This window comes from Oncorhynchus mykiss, chromosome 24 (assembly GCF_013265735.2).
Source record: "Oncorhynchus mykiss isolate Arlee chromosome 24, USDA_OmykA_1.1, whole genome shotgun sequence".
Lineage (NCBI taxonomy): Eukaryota > Metazoa > Chordata > Actinopteri > Salmoniformes > Salmonidae > Oncorhynchus > Oncorhynchus mykiss.
In genome coordinates, this window is record NC_048588.1 from 33,106,855 (window position 1) to 33,126,759 (window position 19,905).

The window sequence follows — 19,905 nt, forward strand, 5'->3', positions numbered from 1 at the left end:
TGAGATACTCTACCTCAGGTGAGCAATAGCTTGAGACTTCCTTAGATATCTTGCACCAGCTGTTATTTACAAAAAATACACAGTGCACCGCCCCTTGTCTTACCAGACGCCGCTGTTCTATCCTGCCGGTACAGCGTATAACCAGCTAGCTGTATGCTGATGTTGTTGTCATTCAGCTACGACTCCGTGAAGCATTAGATATTAGTTTTGAATGTCCCTTTGGTAGTTTAATCTTGCGCGTAGGCCATCTATTTTATTCTCCAAAGATTGCACGTTTGCTAGCAGAATGGAAGGAAGTGGGGGTTTATTCGATCGCCTACAGTGGCTTTCGAAAGTATTCACCCCCTGTGGCATTTTTCCTATTTTGTTGCCTTATAACCTGGAATCAAAATACATTTTTTTGGGGGGGTTTGTATCTTTTTATTTACACATCTTCTGGCCACTCTTCCGTAAAGCCCAGCTCTGTGGAGAGTACGGCTTAAAGTGGTCCTATGGACAGATACTCCAATCTCCACTGTGGAGCTTTGCAGCTCCTTCAGGGTTATCTTTGGTCTCTTTGTTGCCTCTCTGATTAATGCCCTCCTTGCCTGTGAGATTTGGTGGGCGGCCCTCTCTTGGCAGGTTTTTGTGGTGCTATATTCCTTCCATTTTTTTTTTTTTTTTCCATTTTTTAATAATGGATTTAATGGTGCTCCGTGGGATGTTCAAAGTTTCTGATATTTTGTTTATAACCCAACCCTGATCTGTACTTCTCCACAACTTTGTCCCTGACCTGTTTGGAGAGCTCCTTGGTCTTCATGGTACTGCTTGATTGGTGGTGCCCCTTGCTTAGTGGTGTTGCAGACTCTGGGGCCTTTCAGAACAGGTGTATATATACTGAGATCATGTGACAGATCATGTGACACTTAGATTGCGCACAGGTGGACTAATTATGTGACTCTGAAGGTAATTGGTTGCACCAGATCTTATTTAGGGGCTTCATAGCAAAGAGGGTGAATACATACGCTCGCACCACTTTTCAGTTTTGAATTTTTTTGAATTTATTGAAAAAAGTTATTTTTAAAATTTTACTTTACCAATTTGGACTATTCTGTTTATGTCCAGTACATGAAATCCAAATTAAAATCAATTTAAATTACAGGTTGTAATGGAACAAAATAGGAAAAAAGCCAAGGGGATGACTACTGTTGCAAGGCACTGTAAGAATTCTCAGAAGGCAGCCCGCCCTTTGCCCCCTTTTTCTCCGCCTCCTCTTCACGCAAATCACGGGGATCTGGGCCTGTTCCCGAGAAAGCAGTATATTGTTCACGTTGGGCTCGTCAGACTCGTTAAAGGGAAAAAAGGATTCTGCCAGTCCGTGGTGAGTAATCGCAGTTATTTTTGGTCATAGAAGCAACATTATGTACAAAAAAAGTTTTAAAAATAAGTTACAAAAAGCGCAAATAAACAAATAAAAAAAAACACAATCGGTTGGGGACAAGTAAAACGTCTGCCTTCTTCTTCGGCGCCATTATTACTTCATGAATATGTTCATGGAAAATGTGTGTGTATATATATATATATATATATATATATATATATATATATATATATATATATATATATATATATATATATATATATATATATATATATATATATATATATATATATATATATATATATACATACACACAATTTTCTAAGAGTATTATTATATTACTGATGGATTAACTGTGACTTTTCAGATCACCCAGCAGTGCTATTTGCAGAATTAGCTCCAGGTAAATGGTGCAATTCTTCAGCCATTCCTGGACCTGTGACCAAAAACAAGCTACATATGGACACTACCAAAACAAATGATCTAATGAGTATCTCTTCGCAGCAGAATCTGCAGAGCTGGGATAGTTGTGTCTCCCATGTGCAGTACATAACATTCTACTGTTTTGTATAATATATATATTTTTTAAACTGTACATTTTGAATCCGGCTTCATTTTGTGCATCAGCTCATAAACCATGTGCCATGGAATCGGTACATTGAAAATCTCTTGCCAACTATTTTGCAGTCTGTATGGCATAGCGGTACATTTTTTGGTCCTTAAATTAAACTGGTATACTTTTTTATTCATCACAATTTTTCTTTAAAACCTGTTACGGATAAGTGAGACGTCTGCGTCCCACCTAACCAACAGGAAATGGAAATGTGCAACGCCAAATGCTAATAGTACTCGCTAAAACTCAAACTTTCATTAAAACACACATGCAAGGTACTGAATTAAAGCTACACTCGTTGTGAATCTAGCCAACAAGTCAGATTTTTAAAATGCTTTTCGGCGAAAGCATGAGAAGCTATTATCTGATAGCATGCAACACCCCAAAATACCTGAAGGGGACGTAAACAAAATAATTAGCATAGCCGGCGCTACACAAAACGCAGAAATAAAATATAAAACATTCATTACCTTTGACAAGCTTCTTTGTTGGCACTCCTATATGTCCCATAAACATCACAATTGGGTCTTTTTCCGTCCATGTATAACCAAAATGTCCATTTATGAAGCCCGTCTGATCCAGGAAAAAACTGTTTTACATAACGCAACGTCATTTTTTAAAATTAACAAAGTTGCCTATAAACTTTGACAAAACACTTCAAACTACTTTTGTAATCCAACTTTAGGTATTAGTAAATGTTAATAATCGATCAAATTGATCGCGGGGCGATGTGTATTCAATAGCTCCACGTCTTGAAATGATGGTCGATAATTCTCTCTTCCAAAACATCCTGTCGTGTACCGGATGAAATCAAGTGTCTCTTCTTCGTTTGACCAAGGAATAACTTCAAGGAAATTGCCAAGACTGGCGACATCGTGTGGAAGCTGTAGGACTTGTAAACTGGGAGGTATATATTTTCGCAGGCCATAGACAAAACATCCAACTGGCGGATTGATCTTTTTTTGGGGGGTGAACAGTTTTCCTTGGGGTTTCGCATGTTAAACACGTCCTGTTATAGTCACAGACATCATTTAACCAGTTTTAGAAACTTCAGAGTGTTTTCTATCCACACATACTAATCATATTTAATTATTATTATCTGCCACAACTACAAGGTCCGATAGAAATTCAGGGAAATCAGTGAGGCACGCTATATATGGCCCAGGAGGCCTGTAAACAGTAGCTATAAAAAGTGATTGAGTAGGCTGCATAGATTTCATGACTAGAAGCTCAAAAGACAAAAACGCTGTTGTTTTTTTTTGTAAATTGAAATTTGCCATCGTAACGTTAGCAACAACTCTGCCTTTGCGGGATGCACGGGGGATATGGTCACTAGTGTAACCAGGAGGAGAAGCCTAATTTAACACAGAAAATTCATCAGGCTTAAGCCTTGTTTCAGTCAGGCCAATCACATCATGCTCTTCAACCGATCGCTACCTGCACCTACCCGCCTGTCCAACATCACTACTCTGGACTTAGAATACGTGGACAACTACAAATACTTAGGTGTCTGGTTAGACTGTAAACTCTCCTTCCAGACCCATATCAAACATCTCCAATCCAAAGTTAAATCTAGAATTGGCTTCCTATTTCGCAACAAAGCATCCTTCACTCATGCTGCCAAACATACCCTTGTAAAACTGACCATCCTACCAATCCTTGACTTTGGCGATGTCATTTACAAAATAGCCTCCAATACCCTACTCAACAAATTGGATGCAGTCTATCACAGTGCAATCCGTTTTGTCACCAAAGCCCCATATACTACCCACCATTGCGACCTGTACGCTCTCGTTGGCTGGCCCTCGCTTCATACTCGTCGCCAAACCCACTGGCTCCATGTCATCTACAAGACCCTGCTAGGTAAAGTCCCCCCTTATCTCAGCTCGCTGGTCACCATTGCATCTCCCACCTGTAGCACACGCTCCAGCAGGTATATCTCACTAGTCACCCCCAAAACCAATTCTTTCTTTGGCCGCCTCTCCTTCCAGTTCTCTGCTGCCAATGACTGGAACGAACTACAAAAATCTCTGAAACTGGAAACACTTATCTCCCTCACTAGCTTTAAGCACCAACTGTCAGAGCAGCTCACAGATTACTGCACCTGTACATAGCCCACCTATAATTTAGCCCAAACAACTACCTCTTACCCTACTGTATTTTATTTATTTATTTATTTATTTTGCTCCTTTGCACCCCATTATTTTTATTTCTACTTTGCACATTCTCCCATTGCAAATCTACCATTCCAGTGTTTTACTTGCTATATTGTATTTACTTTGCCACCATGGCCGTTTTGCCTTTACCTCCCTTATCTCACCTCATTTGCTCACATCGTATATAGACTTGTTTATACTGTATTATTGACTGTATGTTTGTTTTACTCCATGTGTAACTCTGTGTTGTTGTATGTGTCGAACTGCTTTGCTTTATCTTGGCCAGGTCGCAATTGTAAATGAGAACTTCTTCTCAACTAGCCTACCTGGTTAAATAAAGGTGTTCTCAACTTGCCTACCTGGTTAAATAAAGGTGTTCTCAACTGGCCTACCTGGTTAAATAAAGGTGTTCTCAACTAGCCTACCTGGTTAAATAAAGGTGTTCTCAACTGGCCTACCTGGTTAAATAAAGGTGTTCTCAACTGGCCTACCTGGTTAAATAAAGGTGTTCTCAACTGGCCTACCTGGTTAAATAAAGGTGTTCTCAACTGGCCTACCTGGTTAAATAAAGGTGTTCTCAACTGGCCTACCTGGTTAAATAAAGGTGTTCTCAACTGGCCTACCTGGTTAAATAAAGGTGTTCTCAACTGGCCTACCTGGTTAAATAAAGATGTTCTCAACTGGCCTACCTGGTTAAATAAAGGTGTTCTCAACTGGCCTACCTGGTTAAATAAAGGTGTTCTCAACTGGCCTACCTGGTTAAATAAAGATGTTCTCAACTGGCCTACCTGGTTAAATAAAGGTGTTCTCAACTAGCCTACCTGGTTAAATAAAGGTGTTCTCAACTAGCCTACCTGGTTAAATAAAGGTGTTCTCAACTAGCCTACCTGGTTAAATAAAGGTGTTCTCAACTGGCCTACCTGGTTAAATAAAGGTGAAAAAAAAGATATATATATGCATATACTATATTCCTGGCATGAGTAGCAGGACTTTGAAATTTTGCGCGATTTTTAACAAAATGTTGAAAGTATAGTCCCGAGCTCTAAGAGGTTTTAACCAATCTTGGTCTTTAATGCAGGTCTGACAGACAAGCTCCTTACTTTCTCGCCCTTCCACTTAATGCTGCAATTACTTGGTTGTAATCTTGGATAGAGCAGACATTTCCGTATATTTTTGTTAGCTGCATGTGTGACAACTCAACCAATACTATTTATGATATAATTTAGAAAGATTATATTGTCCCCCCCATCCCAAAATAATGTTTTTTCATCCATTTGAGTTTAACCAGAATATATGTGCCTTATTTTCTGGTGGATTAAACTGATATTACAACAAACTTTTAACTTTCTTGTTTATCTTTCACTATCTTCTAATAAAGCTATGGTTGTGTTGTGTTGTGTTTGTTTCCTGGTCGTGGTTCTTACCCTGTGGTTCTCTCACCACCTGCCTGGCGCTGTGTGTGAGCACCCCGTCAGTCCACTCCCTAGTGTCCATGTCTATGTGACCCAGCAGCTGCTGGCGGGGCATGGCTTTAGGGTTCACTGTATACTGCTTCACCTAAACACAACATGACAGCATTCAGGACAGGCAGGGACAAAGTCAGTGGTCAGTGGCTGAATCTTAATGACATAATTTTTTTGTATTTTACCAACTTTTTCTCCACAATTTAGATCTTGACTCATCACTGCAACTCCCCAACAGGCTCGGGAGGCGAAGTTCCAGTCATGCGTCCTCCGAAACATGATCAACCAAACCACACTTCTTAACACCCGCCCGCTTAACCCGGAAGCCAGCCGCACCAATGTTCAACTGACGAGCGGGGTCAGCCTGCAGGCACCCGGCCTGCCACAAGGAGTCGCTAGAGCGCGATGAGCCATGTAAAGCCCCCTCTCCCCCGGCTAAAGCCCCCCCCCCACCCCCACCCCAACCCAGACGACGCTGGGCCAACTGTGCGCTGCCCTATGCGTCCAACCCTCCCATCCAACCCTCCATCCATCCATACATCCCTCCATCAATCTAACCCGATCACGGCCAGTTGTGATAGAGTGCCTTAGACCGCTGAGCCATTCTTGAGGCCACTCAAATTACATTCTATTAGTAGTTGGAATGTTACATGAATAAAACACGAATATGATTATGATTAATGATAACTAGGGTGCAGAGCCGTGGGAGTGTAACAATAAAAGGATAGTGATTATCATGATTAATCAGGTGTGTACTCACCACCCTGCCTGTCCTGCCCAGGGCGGCACGCAGCATCCTCCACAGAGTAGATTTACCTGCCCCGCTGGGACCTACGATCACCACTCCCATACGCTGTCTCAACTGCTCACACAGCTCCAGAGCCTTCTTCATCTACAGAGAAAAACGACTTTATCCATCCCTCCAACCCTACATCCCTCCAACCCTACATCCCTCCAACCCTACATCCCTCCAACCCTATATCCAGCCAACCCTACATCCAGCCAACCCTACATCCAGCCAACCCTACATCCAGCCAACCCTACATCCAGCCAACCCTCCATCCATCTAACCCTCCATCCATCTAACCCTCCATCCATCTAACCCTCCATCCATCTAACCCTCCATCCCTCCATCCATCTAACCCTCTATCCCTCCATCCATAAAACCCTACATCCCTCCATCCTTCCAACCCTCCATCCTTCCAACCCTCCATCCATCCAACCCTCCATCCATCTAACCCTCCATCCATCTAACCCTCCATCCATCTAACCCTCCATCCATCTAACCATCAATCCCTCCATCCATCCCTACATCCCTCCATCAATCTAACCCTCAATCCCTCCATCCATCCAACCCTCCATCCATCCATCCAACCCTCCATCCATCCAACCCTACATCCCTCCATCAATCTAACCCTCAATCCCTCCATCCATCCATCCCTACATCCCTCCATCAACCTAACCCTCAATCCCTCCATCCATCCATCCCTCCATCAATCTAACCATCAATCCCTCCATCCATCCCTACATCCCTCCATCAATCTAACCCTCAATCCCTCCATCCATCCCTACATCAATCTAACCCTCAATCCCTCCATCCATCCCTACATCCCTCCATCAATCTAACCCTCAATCCCTCCATCCATCCAACCCTACATCCCTCCATCAATCTAACCCTCAATCCATCCAACCCTCCCTCCCTCCTTTCTTCTATCCTCTTGACTAAACAGCTCATATAACTCCAGACCAGAGCTTTCATTATTTATGGGGAGTGCCCCACAAACACACGGCCACAGTCACCCACCTGGCTGGGTATGAGTTCGAGGTGTGCCTCCTCGTAGACGGCCTGCAGTGCGTGGCTGAGGGTCTGATCCTCCACGTCAGTAAAACCCACCCCAGGGAACACATCTTGGACCAAGGCATCAAACCTGCTGCTGTCTGCAAATGTCAGCTTGGACATGGTGTTCAACCTTAGTGCCTGCACCACCAGAACACTCTCCTTGACTGGGGAACACAGAGATAACGAAGGGGGGGGGGGGGGGGGGGGTACACCGAGATAGAGAGGGAGGGGGACAGAGATAGACTTTAATGAAGACAACTTCTCCATCCTGGAAGGGGAAATCAATCATTTCCAGACTCAGGGACATGTACTAATATGTGGTGACCTAAAAGTCTGACACCCTCAGCACACAGGGGAACAAACACCTACCTGGAGGTGACAGCATTCCCTGCCCCATTCGCCCCCCTAGACACAACTATGACAACATAACCAACAAAAACGGGTCACAACTCCTGCAGCTCTGTCGTACGCTGGGTATGTACATAGTCAATGGTATGCTTCGAGGGGACTCCTATGGTAGGTACACCTATAGCTCATCTCTTGGCAGTAGTACTGTAGACTACTTTATCACTGACCTCAGCCCAGAGTCTCTCAGAGTGTTCACAGTCAGCCCACTGACACCCCTATCAGACCACAGCAAAATCACAGTCTACTTGAACAGAGTAATACTCAATCATGAGGCATCAAAGCCAAAGGAACTGAGTGACATTAAGAAATGTTGTAGATTGAAGGAATGCAGTGTGGAATCTACCAGAAAACAATTAGGCAACAACAAATTCAATCCCTTCAATACAATTTCCTGGGTAAAACGTTCCACTGTAATAGTGAAGGTGTAGACTTGGAAGTAGAAAACCTAAACAGTATATTTGACCTCTCAGCTTCCCTATCAAATCAAAAAATCTCAAATAGAAAACCGAAGAAAATGAACAACAATGACAAATGGTTTCATGAAGAATGCAAAAATCTAAGAAAGAAATTGAGAAACCTGTCCAACCAAAAACATAGAGACCCAGAAAACCTGAGACTACACCTTCACTATGGTGAATCCCTAAAACAATACAGAAATACACTACGGAAAAAGATACCCGCTAATTATCAAAATCCAGAAAAGAGCCGTTAAATTCCCCAACCACCTAAAAGGAAGTGATTCCCAAACCTTCCATAACAAAGTCATCACCTACAGAGAGATGAACCTGGAGAAGAGTCCCCTAAGCAAGCTGGTCCTGGGGCTCTGTTCACAAACACACACCATAGAGCCCCAGGACAGCAACACAAATCAGACCCAACCAAATCATGAGAAAATAAAAAAAGATAATTCTTTCCAATATGTCAAGTAATTAACAAAAAAACAGAGAAAACTAGAATGCTATTTGGCCCTAAACAGAGAGTACACAGTGGCAGAATACCTGACCACTGTGACTAACCCAAAATTAAGGAAAGCTTTAACTATGGACAGACTTAGTGAGCATAACCTTGCTATTGAGAAAGGCCGCCGTAGGCAGACATGGCTCTCAAGAGAAGACAGGCTATGTGCTCACTGCCCACAAAATGAGGTGGAAACTGAGCTGCACTTCCTAACCTCCTGCCAAATGTATGACCATATTAGTAACATATTTCCCCCAGATTACACAGATCCACAAAGCACTCGAAAACAAATCCAATTTTGATAAACTCCCATATCTACTGGGTGAAATACCAGTGTGACATCACAGCAGCAAGATTTGTGACCTGTTGCCACAAGAAAAGGGCAACCAGTGAAGAACACACACCCTTGTAAATACAACCCATATTTATGCTAATTTATTTCCCCTTTTGTACTTTAACTATTTGCAAATCTTTACAACACTGTATATATACATAATATGACATTTGTAATGTCTTTATTATTTTGGAACTTCTGTGAGTGTAATGTTTACTGTTCACTTTTGTATATTATCTACCTCACTTGCTTTGGTAATGTTAACACATGTTTCCCATGCCAATAAATCCCCTTGAATTGATAGAGGGGGAACACCGAGATAGAGGGGGAGGGGGAACACAGAGAGAGGGGGTGAAGGGAAAACACAGAGATAGAGGGGTTGGAGGGGGAACACAGAGATAGAGGGGTTGGAGGGGGAACACAGAGATAGAGGGGTTGGAGGGGGAACACAGAGATAGAGGGGTTGGAGGGGGAACACAGAGATAGAAGGGTTGGAGGGGGAACACAGAGATAGAGGGGTTGGAGGGGGAACACAGAGATAGAGGGGTTGGAGGGGGAACACAGAGATAGAAGGGTTGGAGGGGGAACACAGAGATAGAGGGGTTGGAGGGGGAATACAGAGATAGAGGGGTTGGAGGGGGAACACAGATATAGAGGGGTTGGAGGGGGAACACAGAGATAGAGGGGTTGGAGGGGGAACACAGAGATAGAGGGGTTGGAGGGGGAACACAGAGATAGAGGGGTTGGAGAGGGAACACAGAGATAGAGGGAGGGGCAGAGAGGGGATATAGGGAAGAGAGTTCATTTGTATAAAAATTAACTTGTTTCTTTGTTATTCTGCTACTAGCTACATCAGCAACTTTATACATGTGCTAATTACGACCCGTGTCATGATTTAGAGTTCATCAATACTGTTGTTCTCCTCTCTAGAGCTGCTGGCACGAGAGACACAGAAGCAGGGCTGCTTTCACTGGAACATTTGGCCTGACAATAGAGGGAAGGGAGCAAACAGAGAAAGCCCCAGGGACAAATGTACTGTCTGACAAATAGAGTAAACGAGAGAGAGCGAGAGCGAGAGACAGATAGAGAGCGAGAGAGAGAAAGAGAGAGAGAGAGAGAGAGAGAGAGAGATTCAAAGAGAAAGGCAGAGAGGGAGACAGAGCGATCAACCAGGGATCAGAGAGATATGGACAGCCAGGCATCAGGGGGAGGCAGGGAAAGGTCAAAGAGAGGGGGAAAGAGAGAGGAAGAGGCAAAGAGGGAAGAGGGGAGAGAGGGATGGGGATGAAAACAACTCAGCTAAGACCAGTGTTTGAGAAAAAGGACAGAGAGAGGAGAGAGAGCCCAAAAGCTGAGATAGGGGGTATTCGGATATAAATAAAATAAAATATTAGAGAGTTTTTTGGGGGGTGGGGAGTAAGTGTCAGTTTAGGAGCCTTACTCTTGTTCTTGGCCTCACTCCTCTGATGCAGCAGTCTGCCACAGCCTCTCAGCACCGTCTTCAGAGCCCTCAGACCCCAGTCATAGTGTTGCTGGGGGGTCAACAGCTCTCTACACAGTACATACATAAATACATACTGTAGATACATACACACCCAGTCACAAAACATAGCCCTACAAACAGATACAGAGACCTATTAACAGGATAGTGACAGATTTTAGCCACCAAGCCCCTTTTCTAGTCAGATCAACTCATGGATACCGTCTGTATGTTTGCATGCGGTTGGAAGAAAGTTGACGGCACACACAGACATAAACATGTTATCCAGGAGTTTAGGAGTCTCTGGGGAAGTGGAAAAGGGGATGATTAGTTGCCAAAAAGTTGCACTATCACTTTGGAATAGACACAAAGACACACCTGGCGAGGTTGAAGATGGCGACCAGCTTGCGTCCCAGTATCTCTCCGTCTTTGAAGCCCTCTGAGTAGAGGATGACCTCAGCAATGAGCTCGTTGTCTGGTCGGGACATAGCCACGGGCCTGAACAGCTGCTTCAGGTTGTCAGGCAGCTTCTGTCTCCCTCCATAACCCTTCCCAGCTGGATTCAATGTTATAAACACCCCTGAGTTAGGGTCCAACTCCACCTGACAGACACAGAGACAGAGACAGAGACATAGAGACAGAGAGACAGAGACAGAGAGAAAAGGCAGCAATAGTTTTAAAAACCAGTGTGCAAAATACCATACAAGTTTCTGCGTGCAAGAATGACAAAGTGACTGTGTGACTAAGTGTGTGGTCACCTCCTTGCCCAGCAGCTCACAGCTGGTCCTGTGGTTCTTCAGTGAGTTCTGGATGGCCTGTATCTGCATGGACACTGCAGACAGCACAGCCTCCTCCAGGCGGTTGAACTCATCAAAGCAGCCCCACGCTCCACACTTCACCAGCCCCACAAAGATACGCCCCATGGACTTCACATCTATACCCTGTAACACACCATTCATTCATTTACTTTATTTATCCATCCATCCTGTATTTATCTATCTATACTTTATTCATTTATTTATCCATCCATCCTGTATTTATCTATCTATACTTTATTCATTTATTTATTCATCCTTTATTTATTTATCCATCCTGTCTTGAAATTAGCTAATTTATTTTCCCAAAAATAAAATTCACTGTTACATTTCTGAGTTTTACTAACGTGTCTGTTTGTGCATGCGTGTGTGTGTGTGTGTGTGTGTGTGTGTGTGTGTGTGTGTGTGTGTGTGCATTCGTCACGTGTGACTGCGTGTGTGTGTTTACCTCATCACAGTTGAAGACCAGTACTTGTCTTCCGAACAGGCCCCCCAGGGCTTTGACTGACTCAGTCTTGCCGGTGCCGGCAGGGCCGTAGGGGTTTCCTCCCAAACCCATCATCATGGCCTGGGTCAGGGTCAGATAACACTTATCAGTCAGGGGGGTGTGGACCAGCTTAGACGCATTACCCTGGGAGAGATAGAGAGAGGAGGGGATGGAGGGATGAAGAGAGTGACAGGGAGAGAGAGGGAGAGGGGATGACTGTGTTGAGGCAGACTCTGCAGAGAGACTGCAGAACACACAGTGTAGCAGGGCTAATGGAGTCATTCAGAGGTGTCCTCATCTCTGGGTGAAGGTCTCCCTCTAGTGGTGCAGTACTGTACAGCGCTGTAGTTTAACTAGTTTAACTGTTGCCTGGTACTGAAGTGTGTAGAAATCTAATTTAGACGTGTACAGGTGTGTGTAGATGAAGTGGTAAAGTAGCAGTCAAAAGTTTGGACACACCTACTCATTCAAGGGTTTTTCTTTATTTTTACTATATTCTACATTTGAGATTCTTTAAAGTAGCCACCCTTTGCCATGATGACAGGCTTTGCAAACACTTGGCATTCTCTCAACCAGCTTCACCTGGAATGCTTTTCCAACAGTCTGGTTGGAGTTCCCACATATGCTGAGCACTTGTTGGCTGATTTTTCTTCACTCTGCTGTCCAACTCATCCCAAACCATCTGAATTGAGTTGAGGTTGGGTGATTGTGGAGGCCAGGTCATCCATCTGTACATAGCCCATCCAACCACCTACCTACCTCATCCCCATATTTGTTTTTCTGCTCTTTTGCACACCAGTATTTCTACTTGCACATCATCATCTGCCAAGATATCACTCCAGTGTAAATTGCTAAATTGTAATTACTTCACCACTATTGGCCTATTTATTGCCTTACCTCCTTACTTCATTTGCATGCACTGTATACAGATTTTCTAGTGTGTTATTGGCTTGTTTATTGTTTATTCCATGTGTAACTCTGTGTTGTTTTTGTCACACTGCTTTGCTTTATCTTGACCAGGTCACAGTTGTAAATGAGAACTTGTTCTCAACTGGCCTACCTGGTTAAATAAAGGAGAAATAAATCATGTAAAATCTGATGCAGCACACCATCACTCTCCTTCTTGGTCAAATATCCCTTACACAGCCTGGAGGTGTGTGTTGGGTCATTGTCCTGTTGAAAAACAAATGATAGACCCACTAAGCGCAAACCAGATGGGATGGCGTATCACTACAGAATGCTGTTGTAGCCATGCTGGTTAAGTGTGCCTTGAATTCTAAATAAATCACTGGCAGTGTCACCAGCAAAGCACCCCCACACCATCACACCTCCTCCTCCATGCTTCACGGTGGGAACCACACATGCGGAGATCATCTGTTCACCTACTCTGTCTCTCACAAAGACACGGTGGTTGGAACCTAATATCTGAAATGTGGATTCATCAGACCAAAGAACAGATTTCCACCAGTCTAATGTCCATTGCTCGTGTTTCTTGGCCCAAGCAAGTCTCTTCTTCTGATTGGTTTCCTCTAGTAGTGGTTTCTTTGCAGCAATTCGACCATGAAGGCCTGATTCACACAGTCTGCTCTGAACAGTTGATAATGAGATGTGTCTGTTACTTGAACTCTGTGAAGCATTTATTTGAGCTGCAATTTCTGAGGCTGGTAACTAATGAAGTTCTCCTCTGCAGCAGAGGTAACTCTGGGTCTTCCTTTCCTTTGGCAGTCCTCATGAGAGACAGCATCATCATAGCGCACAATGGTTTTTGAGACTGTACTTGAAGAAACTTTCAAAGTTCTTGAAATGTTCCATATTGACGGACCTTCATGTCTTAAAGTAATGATGGACTGTCATTTCTCTTTGCTTATTTGAGCTGTTCTTGCCATATTATCAACTTGGTCTTTTACCAAATAGGGCTATCTTCTGTATACCACCCCTACCTTGTCACAACACAACTGATTGGCTAAGGCGCATTAAGAAGGAAAGAAATTCCACAAATCAACAAATTAACACCTGTTAATTGAAATGCATTCCAGGTGACTACCTCAAGAAGCTGGTTGAGAGAATGCCAAAAGTGTGCAAAGCTGTAATCAAGGCAGAGGTGGCTACTTTGAACAATCTCAAATCTCAAATATATTTGAATTTGTTTTAACACTTTTTACTACATGATTCCATATGTGTTATTTCATAGTTTTGAGTCTTCACTATTATTCTACAATGTAGAAAATAGTAAAAAAATAAAAGTAAAAGCTTGAATGAGTAGAGTTGTCCAAACGTTTGACTGGTACTGTATATCTGTGCAGAGGTTTTTGTACCTGGTACTCGTATGTGTAGCTGAAGTGAGCGTCAACCATCTGTATGGAGCAGCATTTGTCGTTGTTGAGATAGAAACGGAGCTGTTTCCTCCAGGCCCAGGAGTCAGGGCTGCTCACCCCCGCCTCACACAGCTGCTTCACCACACTGATGTTATGGATGATGTCCAGGATCAGAGCCTTCAGCTTCAGCTGCAACACACTTGACTCTATGGGGGAGAAGAATACTATCAGCACAGACCCTGTCTCTCAAAATGGCTCACTATTACCAATATAGTGCACAGATTCTGATCAGAGCTATGTAGGTCCAGTCTTTCATGCTCAGGCCATGTGGTTGTTGATAATGCTAACGGTATTGATAAGATCATTTTAGATATGTCCCTCGTCATGTCTCCCCCAGGACTGCATCTAATGCTTAGGCATTAGTGCTGTGAGCAGAGCTTTGTGGCCTCTCAGTCAGAGCTTCTCCCCCCCAGCCGGTCCCCACATCACCGTGACCTCTCCCTCAGTCAGAGAGCTTCTCCTCCCCAGCCGGTCCCCACATCACCGTGACCTCTCCCTCAGTCAGAGCTCCCCCCCCCCCCCCCCCCCCCCCCCCCCAGCCGGGCCCCACATCACCGGGGCTCTCCCTCAGTCAGAGAGCTTCTCCTCCCCAGCCGGGAGGGGAGGAGAGACACACACATGTACTGGTTATCTGACCTCTTTAGCCTGGGGAGCTGGGGAGAGACACACACATGTACTGGTTAACCTTTATTGAACTTGGCAAGTCAGTTAAGAACAAATTCTTATTTACAATGACGGCCTAGGAACAGGGGGTTAACTGCCTTGTTCAGGGGCCTTGTTCGGTTACTGGCCCAACGCTCTAACCACTAGGCTACCGCTCCCAAATGAGCCACTGTAACAACAAGAAACCACACAGAGACCTGTGTTTCCCGTCTCCTCAGAGCTGGTGTCTACGCTGGTGTAGTGCTCTAGCTTAGCGGTGAGCTCCACCTCCAGCTGCTGCAGACTGCTGTTTCTCAGACCACTCTCCACCTCCTCAGTGAACTGGATCTGCTCTGCCAAGCACAGGATCTATACCCGGAGACAACAAGAGTCACACAGGAGTCAGACAGGAGTTGCACAGGATCTACACCAGGAGATACAGGAGTCAATCAGAAGTCGATTAGGAGTCAGACAGGAGTTACACAGGATCTACATCAGGAGGTACAGGAGTCAGACAGATATTACACAGGATCTATACCCGGAGACAACAAGAGTCACACAGGAGTCAGACAGATATTACACAGGAGTCAATAAGGAGTCAGACAGATATTACACAGGCTCTGGACCAGGATATACAGGAGTCAGACAGGAATCAATCAGGAGTCAGACAGAAATTACACAGGCTCTGGACCAGGATATACAGGAGTCAGACAGGAATCAATCAGGAGTCAGACAGAAATTACACAGGAGTCAGACAGATATTACACAGGAGTCAATAAGGAGTCAGACAGATATTACACAGGCTCTGGACCAGGATATACAGGAGTCAGACAGGAATCAATCAGGAGTCAGACAGAAATTACACAGGAGTCAGACAGATATTACACAGGAGTCAATAAGGAGTCAGACAGATATTACACAGGCTCTGGACCAGGATATACAGGAGTCAGACAGGAATCAATCAGGAGTCAGACAGAAATTACACAGGCTCTGGACCAGGATATACAGGAGTCAGACAGAAATTACACAGGCTCTGGACCAGGAGATACAAGAATCAGACAGATATTATACAGGGGTCAATCAGGGGTCGATTAGATGTCAGACAGGAGTTACACAGGATCTACACCAGGAGACACAGGAGTCAGAAAGGAGTCAGACTGGAGTTACACAGGATCTACATCAGGAGACACAGGAGTCAGACAGGAGTCAATCAGGAGTCAGACTGGAGTTACAAAGGATCTACATCAGGAGACACAGGAGTCAGAAAGGAGTCAATCAGGAGTCAGACAGGAGTAATACTGGAATTATAATGGACTCATACATGAGTCAATCAGGAGTAATACTGGAGTTATACAGGATCTTACATCAGGAGAAACATGAGTCAGACATGAGTCAGACATGAGTCAGACATGAGTTATACTGGAGTCAGACCGGACTCATACATGAGTCAATCAGAAGTTGATTAGGTGTCAGACAGGAGTTAAAGGATTTACACCAGGAGATACAGAAGTCAGACAGGAGTAATACTGGAAATATACTGGACTCTAGAGGTCGACCGATTAATTAGGGCCGATTTCAAGTTTGGGCCGCCTGGCTCATTGCGAACTAATTTGCCAGACTTTTACGTAATTATGACATAACATTGAAGGTTGTGCAATGTAACAAGAATATTTAGACTTAGGGATGCCACCCGTTAGATATAATACGGAACGGTATACGGAACGGTTCCGTATTTCACTGAAAGAATAAATGTTTTATTTTCTAAATGATAGTTTCAGGATTTGAACATATTAATGACCTAAGGCTTGTATTTCTGTGTGTTATTATGTTATAATTAAGTCTATGATTTGATAGAGCAGTCTGACTGAGAGGTGGTAGGCACCAGCAGGCTCGTAAACATTCATTCAAACAGCACTTTCGTGCGTTTTCCAGCAGCTCTTCACTGTGCTTCAAGCATTGAGCTGTTTATGACTTCAAGCCTATCAACTCCTGAGATTAGGCTGGTGTAACCGAAGTGAAATGGCTAGCTAGTTAGCGGGGTGCGCGCTAATAGCGTTTCAAACATCACTCGCTCTGAGACTTGGAGTGGTTGTTCCCTTTGCTCTGCATGGGTAACGCTGCTTCGAGGGTGGCTGTTGTAGTCGTGTTCCTGGTTCGAGCCCAGGGAGGAGCGAGGAGAGGGATGGAAGCTATACTGTTACACTGGCAATACTAAAGTGCCTATAAGAACATCCAATAGTCAAAGGTATATGAAATACAAATGGTATAGAGAGAAATAGTCCTATAAATACTATAATAACTACAACCTAAACCCTCTTACCTTGGAATATTGAAGTCTCATGTTAAAAGGAACCACCAACTTTCATATGTTCTCATGTTCTGAGCAAGGAACTTAAACGTTAGCTATTTTACATGTCACATATTGCACTTTCTTCTCCAAAACTTAGTTTTTGCAATATTTAAAACAAATTGAACATGTTTCATTATTTATTTGAGGCTACATTTATTTGTATTGATGTATTATATTAAGTTAAAATAAGTGTTCATTCATTATTGTTGTAATTGTCATTATTACAAATAAATAAAATACTAAATAAAATACTAAAATAGTCCGATTAATCAGTATCAGCTTTTTTTGGTCCTCCAATAATTGGTATCGGTATCGGCGTTGAAAAATCATAAATCGGTCGAACTCTACTGGACTCATACATGAGTCAAACAGGAGTCAGACAGAAATTACACAGGCTCTACAACAGAAGATACAGGAGTCAGACAGGAGTCAATCAGGAGTCGATTACAAGTCAGACAGAAATTACACAGGCTCTACAACAGAAGATACAGGAGTCAGACAGGAGTCAATCAGGAGTCGATTACAAGTCAGACAGAAATTACACAGGCTCTACAACAGAAGATACAGGAGTCAGACAGGAGTCAATCAGGAGTCGATTACAAGTCAGACAGAAATTACACAGGCTCTACAACAGAAGATACAGGAGTCAGACAGGAGTCAATCAGGAGTCGATTACAAGTCAGACAGAAATTACACAGGCTCTACAACAGAAGATACAGGAGTCAGACAGGAGTCGATTACAAGTCAGACAGAAATTACATAGACTCCACACCAGGAGATACAAGAATCAGACACATATTATACAGGAGTCAATCAGGGGTCGATTAGATGTCGACAGGAGTTACACCAGGAGACACAGGAGTCAGAAGGGAGTCAGACAGGAGCCGATTAGGAATCAGACAGGAGTTACACGGGATTTACACCAGGAAACACAGGAGTCAGACAGGGGATTTACAGGACTTATACATGAGTCAATCAGGATTCAATCAGGACTCATACATGAGTCAATCAGGAGTCAGACTGGAGTTATGCATGAGTTTGACAGGTGTTATACTGGAGTCAGACAGGAATCAGATAGGAGTCAGACAGGAGTTATACTGGTGTTATACATGAGTCAGACAGGAGTTATACTGGAGTTATACTGGAGTCAGACCGGACTCATACATGAGTCAATCAAGAGTCAGACCGGAGTCAGACCTGAGTCAATCTGGAGTCAGACATGAGTCAGACATGAGTCAGACATGAGTCAGACATGAGTCAGACAGGAGTCAGACAGGAGTCAGACAGTTACACCAGTTATTCTGGAGTCAGACAGGAGTTACACCAGAGTTATACTGGGGTCAGACATGAGTTACACCAGTTAGACTGGAGTCAGACAGGAGTTACACCAGTTAGACTGGAGTCAGACAGGAGTTACACCAGTTAGACTGGAGTCAGACAGGAGTTACACCAGTTAGACTGGAGTCAGATAGGAGTTACACCAGTTATACTGGAGTCAGACAGGAGTTACACCAGTCATACTGGAGTCAGACAGGAGTTACACCAGTTATTCTGGAGTCAGACAGGAGTTACACCAGTTATTCTGGTGTCAGACAGGAGTTACACCAGAGTTATACTGGAGTCAGACAGGAGTTACACCAGAGTTATACTGGAGTCAGACAGGAGTTACACCAGTTATACTGGAGTCAGACAGGAGTTACACCAGTTATACTGGAGTCAGACAGGAGTTACACCAGGTATACTGGAGTCAGACAGGAGTTACACCAGAGTTATACTGGAGTCAGACAGGAGTTACACCAGAGTTATACTGGAGTCAGACAGGAGTTACACCAGAGTTATACTGGAGTCAGACAGGAGTTACACCAGTTATACTGGAGTCAGACAGGAGTTACACCAGTTATACTGGAGTCAGACAGGAGTTACACCAGAGTTATACTGGAGTCAGACAGGAGTTACACCAGAGTTATACTGGAGTCAGACAGGAGTTACACCAGAGTTATACTGGAGTCAGACAGGAGTTACACCAGTTATACTGGAGTCAGACAGGAGTTACACCAGTTATACTGGAGTCAGACAGGAGTTACACCAGGTATACTGGAGTCAGACAGGAGTTACACCAGGTATACTGGAGTCAGACAGGAGTTACACCAGTTATTCTGGAGTCAGACAGGAGTTACACCAGTTATTCTGGAGTCAGACAGGAGTTACACCAGAGTTATACTGGAGTCAGACAGGAGTTACACCAGTTATACTGGAGTCAGACAGGAGTTACACCAGTTATACTGGAGTCAGACAGGAGTTACACCAGAGTTATACTGGAGTCAGACAGGAGTTACACCAGTTATACTGGAGTCAGACAGGAGTTACACCAGTTATACTGGAGTCAGACAGGAGTTACACCAGAGTTATACTGGAGTCAGACAGGAGTTACACCAGAGTTATACTGGAGTCAGACAGGAGTTACACCAGAGTTATACTGGAGTCAGACAGGAGTTACACCAGTTATACTGGAGTCAGACAGGAGTTACACCAGTTATACTGGAGTCAGACAGGAGTTACACCAGTTATACTGGAGTCAGACAGGAGTTACACCAGAGTTATACTGGAGTCAGACAGGAGTTACAC

At 43.8% G+C, this 19,905-nt stretch overlaps 1 protein-coding gene across 4 annotated transcripts in view; it reads right to left on the reverse strand.

Moving 5' to 3' along the window:
• LOC110503411 (cytoplasmic dynein 2 heavy chain 1) overlaps nucleotides 1-19,905 on the reverse strand; it is a 225,706-nt gene that overhangs the window by 180,277 nt on the left and 25,524 nt on the right. For all 4 annotated transcript variants that reach the window (XM_036961600.1, XM_036961598.1, XM_036961599.1 and 1 more), the window contains exons 32-40: nucleotides 15,149-15,299; nucleotides 14,229-14,434; nucleotides 11,875-12,057; nucleotides 11,370-11,552; nucleotides 10,990-11,213; nucleotides 10,573-10,682; nucleotides 7,397-7,596; nucleotides 6,353-6,484; nucleotides 5,554-5,686 (exon numbers count right to left, since the gene is read on the reverse strand). In XM_036961600.1, coding sequence (XP_036817495.1) covers nucleotides 5,554-5,686; nucleotides 6,353-6,484; nucleotides 7,397-7,596; nucleotides 10,573-10,682; nucleotides 10,990-11,213; nucleotides 11,370-11,552; nucleotides 11,875-12,057; nucleotides 14,229-14,434; nucleotides 15,149-15,299 — 1,522 coding nt within the window. The remainder of the gene's footprint in view (nucleotides 1-5,553; nucleotides 5,687-6,352; nucleotides 6,485-7,396; nucleotides 7,597-10,572; nucleotides 10,683-10,989; nucleotides 11,214-11,369; nucleotides 11,553-11,874; nucleotides 12,058-14,228; nucleotides 14,435-15,148; nucleotides 15,300-19,905) is intronic.